Source organism: Chinchilla lanigera, unplaced genomic scaffold (genome assembly GCF_000276665.1).
Source record: "Chinchilla lanigera isolate Chin_1 unplaced genomic scaffold, ChiLan1.0 scaffold00033, whole genome shotgun sequence".
Classification (NCBI taxonomy): domain Eukaryota; kingdom Metazoa; phylum Chordata; class Mammalia; order Rodentia; family Chinchillidae; genus Chinchilla; species Chinchilla lanigera.
The window spans coordinates 1,206,762-1,224,116 of record NW_004955434.1 but is presented as its reverse complement, the minus strand read 5'-3'; the positions used below and the strand labels follow the sequence as shown (position 1 = coordinate 1,224,116).

General features: G+C 38.5%; 1 protein-coding gene across 2 annotated transcripts in view; it reads left to right on the top strand.

The window, feature by feature from the left end:
* Positions 1 to 15,881, top strand: part of LOC102020156 (chromosome unknown open reading frame, human C9orf85) — a 53,553-nt gene extending 37,672 nt beyond the window's left edge. For both annotated transcript variants that reach the window (XM_005388520.2, XM_013516345.1), the window contains 3 exons: positions 713 to 819; positions 13,569 to 13,682; positions 14,367 to 15,881. In XM_005388520.2, the coding sequence (XP_005388577.1) occupies positions 713 to 819; positions 13,569 to 13,682; positions 14,367 to 14,514 (369 nt within the window). In that variant the 3' untranslated portion in view covers positions 14,515 to 15,881. The remainder of the gene's footprint in view (positions 1 to 712; positions 820 to 13,568; positions 13,683 to 14,366) is intronic.
* Positions 15,882 to 17,355: the final 1,474 nt, after the last annotated feature.

Sequence of the window (17,355 nt, the reverse complement as noted above, 5' to 3'; positions counted from 1 at the left end):
TAGCTGGCTGGGGATATAGCTCAGCAGCAAAAGCGCCAGCCTGGCAAGCTTAGGGTCCTCAGTTCGATTCCTGGTACCCAAAAAAAAAAAAAAAAAAGGAGATTAGGGAAACCAGGTTGGCAAGAGGAACTTTCCTAACACATTTTTGCTTCCATGAGAGTGCAGAAGGATTAAACCGAGCGAGGAATTGCCTTCTTGTTCCCAGCCTGTTTCTCCCTGGCACACCCCAAGTTTCATAGTCTGCTCTCTGCAGACTAATTCAAGATTCTTTGATTTCCCAGTTTAATCAGATCACTGGTAACATTTGAATTGTTGAAACAATAGCCTTAAAATATAAACTAGTTTTTTAAATTACATTTTTATTAAGGTATAATCAACATATAGTAAAATACATTTGTCTTAACTGTATGAGTTTTGATCCATCAGGATGTAATATACATCAGGATCAGTAGGTGAGGTTTCTTAAAAGATACCTGCGAGGAGGTTAAAAGTTTTCTAGATGATTCTGAGCTAAACTCTGTTAAGAACCATTGTCTTTGTAAAGAATCAAATTGAATAATATATATAAAATACATAATCTTATCATGAAATGTTATATAAAGTTAGGATGTTGTTTTATAAAATATTTGCACTTTTTATATGCCTTTTTATAAAGCTTGCCATGCTGGCTCAAGTGAAATTCTCAATTTGTTTTTTCCACTTGTCTTTTAAGAAAATTAATGCAAAACTTCATGATGGAGTATGTCAGCGCTGTAAAGAAGTTCTTGAATGGAGGGTAAAATACAGCAAATATAAACCATTATCAAAGCCTAAAAAGTGGTAAGTTGTTTCTTTATTATCTTACCACTAACATATGTATATATGTAGTATAGTTTGTATTTAAAAATGTCTGTAATCTCAGCACTCAGGAAGCTGAGGCAGGAGGATCATTGCAAGTTTGAGGCCAGCCTGGGCTACAAAGTAAGCTCAAGGCCAGCCTGAACTGCATCGTGAGACCCTGTCTCAAAAAGACAAAAAAAAAAGTATATTTAATACTAACTTTATTCCCCCTTGTAGAATTTTGTGTTGGCAGGCTGAACCTTGGTTTGTGAAGGCAGACAGATAGAAAAGTAGATTCACCACTCTCTGGTCCATTCTTTCATAATGTACCACTTTGATAGAAGCTTATTTGTAAAAAGCAAGTTCGGGCAGAGAAGAGAAAGGTTGTTATGCAAAGTACTATCTTTCAGCAATTAAGTAACAATATATATAAATTAAGTAACAATATATACTATAGATTCTTAATTCTTTTTTTTTTTTTTGTCTTTTTGAGACAGGGTCTCACCTATGCAGTTCAGGCTGGCCTTGAGCTCACTTTGTAGCCCAGGCTGGTCTCGAACTCGCAGTGATCCTCCTGCCTCAGCCTCCCAAGTGCTGGGGTCACAGATGTGTGCCACCACACCTGGCATTAATTCTCTTTTTGGTTTTTGTTTTATTTTGTTTTGGTACCAGGAATCGAACTCAGTTGACATTACTTCTTAAAAGGGTTCTGACTTTCTGATTTTTTCAAAGTTTTAATATATTTCCGCAAGTTAGAGTGATTTTATAAAAAACAATCCTTCTGGAGATCAAGAAACATTAATGTAATGTTAAAACTTTGAATTATTTGAACATTTCATTCTTGCTAAATTCCAGTAAAATTAATATTTTTATTTGAAATAGCTTATATAATCCCATTATAATGTATTTTCTCTTTATTGAAATACCCTTTCATCTGTATGTCTTTGGAGTTTTTTCTTTTATTAGTATATGTTCACAGTACATAATGAATACAGCTCATCACGGGGAGTTGGTACAGTACCACATCTTCGTCCTTTTTACTTTCCCTCCCCTTTTCTTCCTTCCCCTCTTCCTCCATCCCTAGAGCCCTTTCCCATCTCCGAAAAGCCTACTTAAAGTTAAATACTGCATGGTTTCTCTTATATGAGAAGCCCAAAGTCTAAATCATTCAAAGGAGGACTGGGGAGATAGCTCAGCGGCACAGCGCCTGCCTGACAAGCACAAGGTCCTGAGTTGGATTCCAGGTTCCAAGAAAAAAATCATTCAAAGGATAGAATAAAAAAACAAAGGGGTTCTTACCTTTTAATGCAACACATGAAGATTACTGAAATGAAATGGGTTAAGGATCAGTATCATAAGTGAATAACTAGTTCGTAACTTACGGTTGCATTCATTTGTAGATTGGTGTCTTAATGAAAAGATACCAGACTTTGTGTCCCTCTGTCCCTAACCAATCTGTGATTCCCAGACTTTACACATCCTTTGCTTCTCACTTACATCCTTTAGCCTAGCTGAGTAGGGACAATATTTGAGGACAACTGCTGTGTGAAAAAGAAAATGATCATACTTAATATAAAAACTAGCATATTCTTTTTACATGAATTTTTTCTGTCTTTTTGAGACAGGGTCTCGCTATGCAGTTCAGGCTGGCCTTGAGCTCACTTTGTAGCCCAGACTGGTCTTGAACTTACAATGATCCTCCTGCCTCAGCGTCCCGAGTGCTGGGATTACAGGCATGCAGCATCATGAATTTTAGCTGAAAATAGCTGAATTTTAGCTGAAAATAGCTGAATATTTTCAGCTAAAATAGCTGAATATTTTCAGCTAAAATAGCTGAATTTTAATGTGGTAGTTATTTAGACAGATTTAGTTATTGTTGCTTTATTTAGTCATTCAGTGGGATAAACTAATAGAGTCTGATTGGAATTTTTTTTTTTTTTTTTTTGTCTTTTTGAGACAGCGTCTCACTTTGCAGTTCAGGCTGTCTGGAACTCACTTTGTAGCCCAGGCTGGTCTTGAACTCACAACAATCTTCCTGCCTCAGCCTCCCTGACTGCTGAGATTACAGGCGTGCGCTACCATGCCCGGCCTCGTGCTAGTCTTTTAGGGCAGAATTTTTAATAGTGTTTACTACAGATATATTTGACTCCCCTTTTTAGAGAGCCTCATAAATTTATTTCAGTTTTTCTCCTGTTTTCCAGCATTTCCTCCTAAAAGAAAAAAAATTTAAAAGTCTGATCACTTTTGTGCTCACTGGCCCAAATTAGCAGAAGGGAAATTGAGCAATAGGGAAAGTGTTTGCACTATCCAATTTTAGATTTCCATGAATGAATTAACTGTGTTCTCTAGATAATAATTAAATGCTGCTTGTGCAACAAATCATGTACTTTTAGCTAATAGGTATAATACAAGGTATGCAGCTTTCTGAGTATTTTCAACATGACTTCTTTCTACAAAGGCATTTTAAAATTTTTTCACCAACCTACATTTTCCTTTGGTAGCATCATTTCTAAAATAATTTGAAGTCTAGATAATAAATGTTTATGAAGCCATAGCATTTTAGTGTACTAGTGCTATGTAACTAAGGAAATCACTGAACATTCCTGACTCATCCATTATTCTAATCTTTTATCTTTAATATCTGCTGTAGCCTATGTTTAGCTTTATTATGAGTATGCCAGTATATGAAAGATCATACTAATTATGAATTTCCCAGATGCTAGACTGTGCTGTAGAATTTCTGAAGTTTTAAAATTTTAGACAGTGTTTAGTTTTCTCTGTTGCAAACCTACATTTTTATGACCAGAAAATTTTGTATACTTTAAATTCTCAAGGAACCAACTTTTTTTTCAGAAACACCCAAGATTCAGTTTAAGACAAAGTAAAAGGAAATGATGTTAGTAGTAAGTTATTGTACAGTCACTTGTCCCTTAATGGCAGGTATGTGTTCTGAGAAATGTCTCACTAGGTGATTTCAATGTTGCACAAGCATAATAAAGTATACTGAACTCAAGCTGAGAAGCTATGAATGGTGTAATCTTACGACACTGCCATGGCAGCCATCACATATGTGCTCCTTCACTGATTAAAACACCAGGATGTGGTGCATTTTCTATTGAGTTTTCTTTTTTTCTGGTACCGGGAATCGAACTCATGACCTTGCTCTTGCCAGGCAGGCGCTGTGCCTCTGAGCTAAATCCCTAGCCCGTTTGAGTTTTCTTAAAAATTTATAACACAGCAAGCTTCAGAATTCTGAGTGTGAACACACTGCCTCAGCAACTCAGGGATCAGCAGCTGTATCCTATCTTGCAGCTGTCGGGGGCAGTTGGTGGTGAGATTGCCACAGCCATGTGGTAGCTCAGAAGCTTTAAGAGACCATTGTGTCAAGAAGATGAGGGCTAGAGAGCCTATAAGGAGCTATTGTTCTGCCTCACACTGGGGTGCATGTGATTAGGCCGTTCTTAGCGGACGGGGAATCAGAGTGAAGAAATACTAAAATACGGATACAGATACTACGCCGGGCGTGGCAGCACACACCTGTAATCCCAGCACTCAGGAGGCAGAGGCAGGAGGATCATTAGGAGTACGACACCAGCTTGGGCTACAAAGTGAGCTCCAGGCCAACCTGAACTGCATGGTGAAGTCAAAAAGACAAAAAGAAAAGAGCAATATATGAGTGTGATTAAAAAAAAATTGAAAGTGAAAACATCGTAAGTGGGAAACCATCTGTAGTTTGATGCTAGATGTCAAAGATGTGTCTTATATAAAGAGTCATTTTTCTGGTACCCTGAAAATTGCTATTGGCTAAAATGTTGGATATTAATTTGTTTCTCCAGTGGCCACTTGTTACAAATTATGTAAGCAAGTACAGTAATGTATGTAAAGAAATGTTTAGTACAATATAAAATTTAGGAAGAGAGACCTTTTATGAGTGAATTTCTTTTAGAATGAAGTAATAATATTGCAAATGTTGGAAAAATAAAACACCTTTCTCCCGTTTGTCTTGTAAATTGCCCAAACTCATACATAATTCACAAATTTCCACCACCCAAGGGACCTATAACCACAAGTGTGAAGAAAGCAGCCCCTACCAAGCCTGAGGTCCTGAGTTGGATTCCTGGTACCAAAATAAAAGTGCAAAAAAAAAGACTTGGACACCTAAACTCTTCAAAATTACCCCTGTTTAACCATGGGAAGAAAAACGATACTGTTTATGCTTAACAGACAATATTTTCTTTTTCAGTGAGGTCACCTGCTGCGGGGTTTTTATAAATGTGTTCTTTACGGTAGTTTCACTGTTAGTGAAGACAGTGCTGGCCATCCCCAGAGATCGTTCAGAAAGACAGACAAATTGAAAGCTGGATTTGCTAGAGGAGAATGGAGTGAAGCAAATGAGAGGAGAGGGAATTAAAAGCCCATCACCTGTTAGTAATTATCAACAGTGTGGTACTGGCCCTTCTCTTTGATGGGATAAGGGAATTTTGAGTGGCTCTGAATTTAGATCCTTTTTTATTTGGAGACAGAGTCTTCCAGAGTTGCGCAGGCTGGCTTTGAACTTGCAATCCTCCTGTCCCTTTCTGCCTCCCAAGTAGCTGGGCTGACTGCCGTGCGCCACTGCACCCCCCACAAAGCTTTTGATCCTTAGTGAAATTCGGTGAAGGGCTCATAAAGATAAAAGCACTAGAACCAGCTGCCACACTTGTTGATGCACTGTCATAGGAGGGTCCTCTCTGCGAGGATCCCACCCATTTTGGCTGATGTCTTTTCGTTTTAAGGCTGGAACCTGCTGCTCCGTGGAAGAGGGCTACTGCAGTGCCTGCCACATCTCCCTTGACACAGAAAGGCATAATCATGGCTAGACCTCAGCCATAGGTTTTTGGACTTCAAGAATATACATATTGTGGTTCCAGGCAAAACTAAGACTTTTATATAAGAACCTCATTTTTTAGTCACCTTGTTTTTAACTTATGAAAAACAAACCCAAGATAAAACTATTCATTACCATTTCTGGTTAGTCCTAAATCATTCACAAATATTTCAGATAACTTTGAATATGCAGCTAGATTGGAAAAGCAAGCAGTCTTATAAAGTGGTACATGTAACTCTTTGAGAAAGAGGGAGGAATCTTGTTATGTTCTGTACTTAAAAACCATTCATATGTATTTATACTTTTGATATTGATAGATACGTTGATCAGATCCCAAAACCTTGTTTTCCAATTCTCTCAAAATGATTTTTCAGTGTTATTCATTCCAAAGATCTTTTCTTTTCAACCTGAGCCCCGTACTTCATTAATTTTTTTTTTTTTTTTGGTTTTTCTCCAGTACCGGGAACTGAACTCACGACCTTGTGCTTGCTAGGCAGGCGCTTTTGCTGCTGAGCTAAATCCCCAGCCCTACTTCATTAATTTTTATAGGTGTCACCAATATTGTTTATGGAGGTTGTATACTGCTGAGTACCACATACGCTGTTAGATACCACCCACCCTGCTTTTCCTTTTTAATGTATGGATCCGTGGAAAAACAAATGGGCTTTGCTTTAAGGTTCCAAATGCTTTTTGTTTCAGGTAACCAAGCAACCTTTCCTCCTATTAATACAAACATGTGAAAGGTAAATTACCCACATTTACACTGCTCTACTTTCCTCTTTTCACCTGGTCTACTTTTCCTCTTACAAAAAAACCTTAAACCTTAAAAAAGAAATACAAGTCACCACTAGTACATGCATCATTAGGGCAGGTTTACCACTGTCAAAGGAGTAGAAAAGATAGGAGGAGCTGTATAAAACAAGCAAAAAAATAAAATAAAAAGCCACACACAGACTTGGTCTGAGTTTATAAATGGACATTTAAGTCCTTTATATCACAAGGTAGGTTTTTGTTTCTCAGAGGACATTCTGTAATGTCAGGAGACTTCCCTCTACCCCACTTTTCAAATTGTCTTTATATCTCATCTTATCCTTACTCAGATACCTCTGTTGTCCAGTATTCAATAAACCCGTGCTTTAGGAAGAAAAAGCTTGATCCTTTTGATACAGGGGAAAATGTAACTCCCAACCTGCTAGATGTCCAAAACACTGAGCTCATGTTCTCTAAAAAGAAACAATGGAGGTTAAGAGTAGGAAGAATTTATTGGGAGAAAGAAAGCTTCTAAGAGGAAGGGGGCCCAGAAAGTGGGTTGCCCCCTGACCCCACTTCTCAAGGGTGTTTATTGAGCAAAGCCACAAGGTGAGGTGGGTTCAAGGTGTGACAGAACTATGATCAGTAAGACTACAAGTAGTGTCACTTAGGTAATATTGAGCCAATGGGAAATCACAAGACGGTTATGAAGTGGGAACCAGTGGTGAACCACTAAGTTTACGGGTATAGTCGCTTGGGTAATACTGATTAATGGGGATCGCTTTGGGAAGCAAGTCATGTAGCAAGTTCACATGGAATGGACAAGGACTTTCCTGCCAAGGGGGGTTTGGTCCTCCACCCCAGGGTGACTGATGCCTCTTGAGAGTACTAATCACTGCTCTTCATCCCTAGGGGAAGTATGTGAGCGCATAGTTCCTTTTCTCTTGAAGCCTGGCCCTCAGTGAATGCACGTCCAGCCACAGTTGTCTTCTGCTTTGACCCCTCGAGGGCCCAGCACTGTCTGACTGCCTACAATATTTTTACCTAACTTAGCTGACTGTAGTACTTTTAAATGTTTCAAGTCCCCAGTGGTTTTGAAGGGTTGGGTCTCTAACATCAAGAGCTTTGCCCCAGAGTAGTTCCGCTTTTCAGTGTCTGCACAGTGTAGCAGTCAGGGGGAGGGCTTCGTAATGTAGGAGAAACAAAAATGTCCTGATTTGGAAGAAAATGAGAAGGGATTGAGATGGCTGCCTGTCTACTCCTGTGATTCTTCTTTATGTTTGACAAAGTTTTTCTAACCAAATTAGCCAAAGTAAGACCTTAAAGACAATCTTTGGTAGACCAACTCCTTTCTTTCTTGACCCCTTATTTTGTAAAAGGAAAAGGTTCTATATTCTAAAATTCTACTTAATAATACCACTGCTCAGAGTGTGGTGGTGGGATCAGAGACATAAGACGACAAGTTATTCAAAGTGTCTCAAGGGGCAGGAGGATCGTTGCGAGTTTGAGACCAGCCTGAGCTACAAATTGAGCTCATGGCCTGCCTGAACTGCACAGCGAGACCCTGTCTCAAAAAGACAAAAAACCAAACCAAAACAATCAAAGTGTCTCAAGGAAAACCTGTGAGGAGGACACCAGAGAATGAAGAGGAAATAAACAAGGATCCCCGTTCCCTTTTATGGACGATGCAAATAATCACAAACTGTTTCCGTGTCCTGGCTTTTGTTTCTTCCTAAATTCGTTTAAGTTTTTCTGACCTCTTGTTACATAAACTTGGTAGTCTATGAACATTAACCAAAGTTGCCTATCTGAAGGTTTTTAATCCATATTTAATAAAAAGAAAACGACTTGGAATTTTGGTTTTGAGGATCAAAATTGCTAGTCTTCGAAAGCTGGATTACCTCTTCCGTTGTTTTTCTTTTATTAACGTGAACATGTATTATACTATCTGTAGTCTCTCCAGGTGCACAGTATGTGTCAGTGAGCTGTATAGATTAGCTGCTTTGGCTGTGCTTTTTAGTTCGAGCATTTCCTGTAACAGGCTGAGGCTCTGAAGCGTAAACAGTGATAGTTAATCCGGTAAAGTGGTTTTATAAGCTTCTGTTGAACATAGATTACTGAGAGCCACTGCAGGAAATGTGACGAGGAAACACCAACAGTGCTGAGTTTCTTTTGTTTGTACACCAGAGGGTGGAGTGCCACAGCTCACTGTTTACCCAGCACCTAGTCATCGCATCTGAGACTACTACAGGTGGAGCCAAATTATGGTAAAGGTTAAGTGTAGTAACCAGGAAACGAGGCAGTGCCGGAAAAGTTACAGCAGAGAAAAATTTTTGTCAAGTCCTAATTTCTTTTATGTCTGTCCCACTACAGGACGTAAGAGAGTAGAATAGAAACATTTTACCTCCCCCATCTAGATCTTCCAGCTGTTAATGTGTTTAACTTTGAAATATAATACTAAAACAGTGTCATCTAGATGTCTTAATAGTTGTTTTGTTTGTTTTGTTTTGTTTTGTTTTGTTTTGTGTTGTGACAGTGTCTCACTATGTAGTCCAGACTGTCCTAGAACTCCTAGTGATCTCCCTGCATCAACCTCCCAAGTGCTGGGATTATAGGTGTGCACCAGCACGCCAGGGCCTGGTTTTTTGTTTGTTTGTTTGTTAGTTTTGGTTTTTAACTGTGAATTTGTTTTTAACCTGAATTTGGTGATTTTAACCTGAATTTGGTGATGGATATGGTGATAACTGACTGACTGGTATGATGTGGAGCCACTGTCTTCCTGCACTTTCATTATCCATTATAAGGAGTAAGACTTAGAAATCAGTATCACTTCTAAGATTATATGACAGGAACATCTCAAAGTTGGGCTAGAATCTTAGTCTCTTAATTACCAACTGATTCTCTGCTATTTTATTTTCAAAATATTCTTTTCCAGATCTTATAATAGCCCTTGAAAACTTCAAATTTTATCTCAGATTTTCATCCCTAAGTACGTAGTGAACATTTATTAGCTTTAATTTGTCTTTCCTCTTGTGTTTTTCATTGTTAAAAAAGGGGGGAGTAGCAATTTAAAGAAATTAATACTGTGTCCTGTGTCAGTGAACATGGTTTGTTGGAGTAATCTGTTTTTATTTGACCATATTGTCCATGAAACGTGGTCAGCTATGGTATATGCATGGGCAAGATGGAAAGATCCCTTCTGGGGATTGTATTTCCTCAGGGAAATGAAAAGAAGTAAAAGCTATATTATCTTAACATCTGTGAAGGAGGTTTTAAGTAGAAAGTTGTAAAATTCTAAAAATATTACAATTCGTATTTTCACAGACATCACATTTATAAAAAGGAAAAATGTCACTTTAGTTGTGTTTATATCTTTGCTGTAAGATAGGTATATTTATATTCAGAGTGACTAGCCTAACAAAGCCTGGTTTTCAAAGGAAATTTAAATTTAAAAAGAGCAAAGTCGCTTCAGCAGCGGAATTCATTCTCAGAATTGCCCTTGGTAGTCTCAACTGGCCTTGAGAAGACTGCAAGCACCCCACGAGGCGCCAGGGCCCTGTGACTGTGATGGAGATCAAGATTTCTCCAGTGGTTGTAGCACACAAACTTCTTGAATTTAAAAGAGATTCTGAGGACTCATTCCCAAGATCCTGTTATGTAAATAATGCATTGGGCCTGTAACTCTGCATTTTAATAAGCTGTATGGGCACATTTTATCCTTAAGGAGTTATTATTCTTGAAAGTGGGTAGCAAGAGAATCAAAACTTTTTGACTCCAGAGTCCAAACAAGATAAGCCATTTAAAATCTCTTTTACTTGTAAATTTTAACACTGACAGTTCAGTGAATACATTTTTATCCCCAAATTAGCAATTTAAAAGTTTGTTTACCCCAGGAGTTTGTAACGTGAAACAAAAGAAACATACTCAATTTCCTTAAACATCTCAGATGAATCTAATCAAAAGATTTTTTTAATGTTTAAGTTTTAAACATTATTTCAGAACATTTTTTAAAAATGAAAGCCAGAAAATGTTGTAAAAATTATCCTAAGCCATTTGAATTATTAGAACTTTATTCCATGTGTATTTTAATAGCATAAAGGTTTTCAGTGTATTTTTTATTGCAGAGTAATTAAGTCAGGCTCTCGGAGTGATAAAATATAAGCATACCAAAATAATTAAACCCAGATATTTTAATAATTATTTTCACTTAGACCATATGTTAAAGAGGGGTTTTGCTTTTTTTTTTCCTTAAATTCTAATTTATATGTCCCAGTTTGGACTCTGGTATAATTTACATACAGTAAAATTCATCCTGTGTGGTATACAGTTTAAGTTTTAACAAATGCATAGATTTGTGAAGCCTACATCATAGTCATGATAAAAAAATAATTTCCATTACTCAAGACATTTCTTCATGCAATTTTACAGTCAGTTCTACCCACTGCCAGCCCCGGGCAAGCACTGATCTATTTTTTCCCCTATACTTTGTCTTTCTTAAAGGTTATATACATGGAATTATATAGTATGTAAAAATTTGAGCATGGCTTCTTTAGCTTAACAGAGTAAATCTGAGATTCATCCACATAGTGTGAATCAATATGTAGGTCCTTTTTATTGCTGAGCGGTAGTCCATTTTGTAAAGGTGTAAGGGACATTTTGGTTTTGCTAGGTGTTTGGTAACTTGGTGTTATGTTGCCACCAACATTCATGTACACAGTTCTGTTTGAACATAGTTCTAACTTCTCTTGAGTAAGTAATAGCTTGCTGGGTTGTGTCTTAAGGGTGTTATGCACCTTTTGCCTTCTCTCCATCAGTGTAAGGGAGTTCCAGACTTTCTCTACCCTTGTCATCATGGAGGATTGTCAAGTTTTGCCTTTTGTTCTTTATTTTCAATTTTCATTTTATGCTGTTTTGGCCATAAACGAGTAGCAGTATCTCATTGTGGTTTTAATTTGCATTTCTCTCATCACCAGTGATGCTAAGCATCTTTTCACGAGCTCATTTTGTATCTTGACTCATTGATGAAGTTTCTTTAACTTCAAAGATAAGGATAGCGTATTAACTATTGTTATTATTTTGTTATGAAATTTTTTCTCATAAAATAAAAAATATTCTAAAATAAATGAATATCTGTACTGTTACCGAGGTCTTGTTCCACGTAGAGGGCACAAGTAGATTAGATTCAATTTAATTCTTAGGGGCCTAGGATCTTTGGAATGGTAAAATGGCATTGACTTCAACCTAAAGTCACCAGCTACTTTAGTCCTAGTGTGAAAGTCAGCCTGTCCTTTGAAGCTTTGAGCACAGGCATTGCTTCTGCTCTCTAGCTAGGAGTGTCCTAAATGGCATCTTCTTTCGACATACGGCTGTGGGTCTATACTGCAAGTGTGGTGATTAGTGTAGTCACCTTCATCAGTTACCTAGCAAGAGCCTCTGCGTAATGCTGCAGCTTTGGGAGCACCGGCTGCTTCACCTTGCGCTTTGATGCTGTGGAGATGGCTTATTTCTTTAAGCTCATGAGCCAACCTCTGCTAGCTTCACACTTTGCTTCTGCAGCTTCTTACCCGCCTCGGCCTTTGTAGAGTTGAGCCAAGTCAGGCACTTGCTCTGGGTCTTGGCTTAGGACTGACTTGATCTATCCCAGCCAATCAGACTTTCTCCTTTACAGCAAGAAGGCTGTTTTCCTTTCCTGCCATTCAGTGGAGTAGCAGTTTTAATTTTGCTTAAGAACTGTTCCTTTCCATTCACAACTTGCCTTTCTGATGAGATTTCAATCATTCCCAGCTTTTGACTTGCTTTCCTCACTAAGTTTAATCATTTCTAGTTTATTTAAGAGATTTGCAACTTTTCCTCTCATCTGAACTCTTAGATGCCATTGTGGGGTTATTAATTGCCCTTATTTCTATAATGTTGTGTCTCAGGAAGGCCTGACAAAAAGGAGAGACAGGAAACAGCTTGGCAGTAGAGTAGTCAGGACAGACACAGAATTTATCAGTAAAGTTTGCTGCTTTATATGGGCAAGGTCAGGGCACCCCAAAACAATTACAATAGATCACTCATCAGAGATCACCAGAACTGGCAGAGTAATAATGAAAAGCTTTGAAATATTGTGAGAATTACCGAAATGTGACACTCAGACATGAAGTGAGTGCATGGCAGACCCCAAAAACAGCACTGATAGACTTCTCGACCCGAGATTGTCGCTGACCTTCAGTTTGTCAAAAGCAGTACATGTGAAGCACAGTAACGCAAGGTATGCTTGTACAAGCTCTAGGGTTATCCCACCCATTTCTGGGGGAAGGAGAACAGCTGGCATTGTGACTGTACTGAGTCCATGGGTGAGTTTGGGGAGTATTGCCATCTTATCAGTATTAAATACTCTAGGCCACAAAGAGGAGATATCTTTCCATGTGGTTGGCACACATTTTCTTACTTTTTTTTTTTTTTGTCTTTTTGAGACAGGGTCTCATTACACAGTTCAGGCTGGCCTTGAACTCAATGTGTAGCCCAGGCTGGTCTCGAACTCAAAACAATCCACCAGCCTCAGCCTCCCAAATGCTGGGATTACAGGCCTGCCCACCATACGCGGCCGACACACATTTTCTTTCAGTCATATTTCATAGTGATACTCAGCACACTGGTCTTACACTTCTTTTGTTAAATTTTTGCTGGGCGTTTTATTCTTTTTTGGCTTGTTTATTGATAGTGTATAGAAAAACAGTAGATTTCAGTGTTAGTCTTGTTTGACATGTTTTAATGACACAAAGCGTGAAGAAATTAAATGAATACCAAGAATTATTATTTTGTAGCTGTAAATTGTTATCTAAAAGTAACATTAGATAAATACTGAAGTTCAATCTCTAGGAGTTTTGATTTTTAGATTTTTCATCCATTTGTTTATTTATTTTTATCTTCGTCTTTTTGAGACAGGGTTTCATTATGCAGTTCAGGCTGACCTTGAACTCACTTCGTAGCACTGGCTGGTCTCGAACTTGCAGCTATCCTCCTGCCTCAGTTTCCCGAGTGCTGGGATTATAAGTGTGCGCCACCACGCCAGGCTTACCTATACATTTAGACACACTCCCTATTTCATCAGTAATCTTTAAATAAACTATTTTTCTTCTACTTTTAGCGTTAAATGTTTACAGAAGACCGTGAAGGATTCTTACCACATAATGTGTAGACCCTGTGCCAGTGACCTCGAAGTTTGTGCAAAATGTGGAAAGGAAGAAGACATTGTTGTTCCGTGAGTATTTCCTCTTACATCTGAAGTTCACGCCTGGTAATTGATGTATGCACCGTCTTTTAATGGGGCATACAGTAACTGTCTTTCTGAGATTTAGTATATCACTAATTTAGGCATTTTTTTCTACCTAATTGGGAGAAAGTCATAATGTCATTAAATGTGTCTATATTACAATAAAAGTAACACTTTATGTGTTTAAAAACATCAGATATTTAGTTATGAGTTACAAAAGAAACGTTATATAACAACTTCCTCTTAATGGATATCCATTATTAATTTCTTTGAGTCTCCTTTAATATGTTAATGAATAGAATCTTGAATTTAGTTCATTTTGAAGGATCTTTTTCTCTGTGTTTGTTTCACTTCCCTTCTGCTCAATTCAGTAGTAAACCTGGGCATGGTGGTGCACACCTGTAATCCTAGCACTCTAGGAGGCTGAGGCAGGAAGATCAAAAGTTTAAGCCCAGCCTAGGCAATTTAGTGAGACCCTGTTTCAAAATTAAAAAAAAAAAGAGCTGGGGCTATTGCTCAGGATGAAGGCCCTGGGTTCAATGCTGAGTATTCTCTACCCGCCACCCCACACACACACCAGAAAAAAGAAAGAGTGGTAAAGGTCTTTTCAACCTATGTGGTTAAATACTGAAAGCCTGGGAAGTAATCAGAATTTTTTTCTTTCATCTTTAGGTTTAATAAGGAACCAGAAAAGACAGAAAATAGTGAAAATAATAAAAGATCCAATCATAGAAGAAGCTGCAAGAGGAAAGAAGAAAGTGATGATGACTCAGATTTTGATATTGATTTAGATGACACAGATGATAATCAAGTGGATTAATGTACATTAAAAGTCATTCCAGGAATGTAAAATTTTGATCACATTTTTTGCCTTTGATGGTGTCACAAAAAGTACTATGAAATCCCAATGAAGAAATCAGAAAAAGCTATAGGAAATAGCCAAAAATCACATGAATAATATAAATTAGACATGATATTTACATAATTGTAAAACCTTCCTCCAGAGTTGTTTTAAGACAAAATTTTAAGTTGCGTATGCTAGATACCTGCCAAAAAGCAGATAAAATCAAGGTGTCATACTACGGTTCATGGGAATTCCTTAGGAGACTGTCTCAGCCAATATCAAAATAAGATTCAGAATTGGTGCTTGTATAAGAATTATCTCAGCTGGGCCTGGTGGTACATACCTGTAATCCCAGCACACATGTAATCCCAGCACTCGAGAGGCAGAAGCAGGATGAGTGCTGTCAGTTCAAGGCCAACCTGAACTATACATTGAGACCCACTCTCAAAAAACAAAAGCTGTCTAATGTAAAACTAAGAGACATCATTATAAGTAGCCTTGAAAGGTTAGTGCATGGACTACAGTCCCAGAATTTGGGAGCCTGACGCAGGAGGATTGCTGTGTTCAAGGCCAGCCTGGGCTACAAAGTGAATTCAGGGACAGCTTGAATTATGTAGCGAGACACTATCTCAAGAAACCAAAAGAAAAAAATTAGTCCTTTTGGAAAGGAAAATTAGTCCTTTTGGAACGGAAAGTACCTTTTGGTGACTGCTCTCAACTTTAAAAAAAAAAAAGGTTCACTTATCCCAGGCCTTTTTACTTACATTTACTTGTTACAAGTCAAAAGTTTATTCTTTAAAAATAATGTTTATGACGTGCATAGCACTTTTTCTCAGCTTTTATGTTTTTCCTCTTGTGAAATATATATCCCAAAAGGCCTAGAATTTCCATGTGTGGTTAATAAGTAATCATAAAGGACACGCATGCATACACGCGGAGCAGAAAGCATGGCTCCCCGAGGCTCCCTGTCATACCCTGTGCCCCCTTCCCACACTCCGTGCGGGATTTGGGTAATGACTTTATCATTTGGTACCTGCGATTCTACTCCAAACAGCATACATTAGTATTGGCTGATTTTAACCCTTTCCTATCCTTTTGTTTTGCAAAACTGCAAACCTGAAGGAAAGTAGCAAGGTAGTAAAGTAAACCTTTTCATACTATTTGTCTAAATCCCCAGTTGTAGTATTTTATCATGTTTTCTTTGTAGCCCCATAGATGACTATTTTACATACACGACTTAAAGCACTGATTTTGAAATTTACATGAATAGACTTATACTATGTATACTGTTTTGTCTCTTTTTCATTTTTATAACGTCTGAGATGGTCTATTTTGTTACAAAAGTTGTATTTGTTTATTTTATATTACTGTATACCTCAGATTTTTTCCTATCTGACAATACTGGTGTGAGCATTGTTATCTGTGTCTTTTTGTCCGTGTGTGCGTTTTCATCAGGCACTTACCTATCAGTGTAGAAGGAATCAGGTGTGTGCGTCTTCCCTATTACTATGTGGTACGAAAATTTACCAGAGTCCTGCTGGCCTCCTCCCCTGCGGCAACGCCTTGTAGCCTCAGTACCCTGAGAAGTGCTCTGCGGCGTGAGATGAGCCAGTTCAAGTCAGAAAAGCAGTCCACCCTGCGGAGTGCGGGTGGGCGCACTGGTGAAGCGCTCACAGCAGCCACAGCTTAATGGCCACTGTCTTTATATCCCCTGCTCTGATGACAGATCTAACCCCTCCATCAAAAACCCGCGTATCTCCTGCCAGGAGTTTGGTACCAAGTGCAGGGCTGGGCTTGATCTCACCCCAGAAGAACTGAAGACAGTGTCCTCTGATTGGTGTCAGGAGCAGGGCTCAGAAGCTTGTTTTGTGCCCAACAAAGAAAACCAAGGAGTTCCCAGAGTAGAAGAGGAGCCAAGAAGCCAAGTGGCACATAAATTGAGCACTTCCTTTATCCTGGTGCTGCTGGAAACGGAGCCGTTTACGTGATGGGCTCATTGAGTGTTCATCAGTGTCCTATGTGATGCACGCTGTCATCTATATTTACTGATGAAAAGTTAAGTGATTTTACAGACAGCCAATAAGCTTTCGGCCCAGGAGTTGCTCTGATCGCATGCCGAACCGCCATCTAACCGCTTCTGCACGGCACTAGGGTTAGTGTATGTGAGAACAGTAAGTGAGCTACTGATAGGACACGTCTGCTGTTACCCTTACCACCACTGAGGGCTCTGATAGCGGTGCAGCTGCCGTCCTTTCGTAGCATCCATCATTTCAGACAACTTGGACCATTTTTCTAATCACCCCACGCACTCTCCCCAAGCATTATTTCTTTAGGTTTTTAGCCATTACTGGTGCATTTGAATTCACTTTACTGCTTCATACTTCCTATAATTCGATTCACTACTTTTTTATATTTGCTTACAACATATGAAACAATACCTGTAGTCTTTTTTTTTTTTTTTTTTTTGGTCGTTTTGAGGCAGGATGTCACCATACAGATAGGCAGGCCTTGAACTCACTTTGTAGACCAGGCTGGCCCCGAACTTGCAGCGATCCTCCTGCCTCAGATTCCAGAGTGCTGAGATTGTAGGCACGCTCCACCATGCACAGTCAATACCTGTAAGCTTTCCAATTAGGTTATGTCACTTTACTTTGAGGACTCTTTACATAATTAATACAATGTTTGCAAGCAGTTCTGGATGTACAGTACAGTAATTGTAGTGGGAAGGTAACTTGTGACCATCTCCCAATGCAGTAATAATTAATAGAAGGTCATGAATGTTGTTTTATATATAACTTGTAGTTATGTTACCTTTTT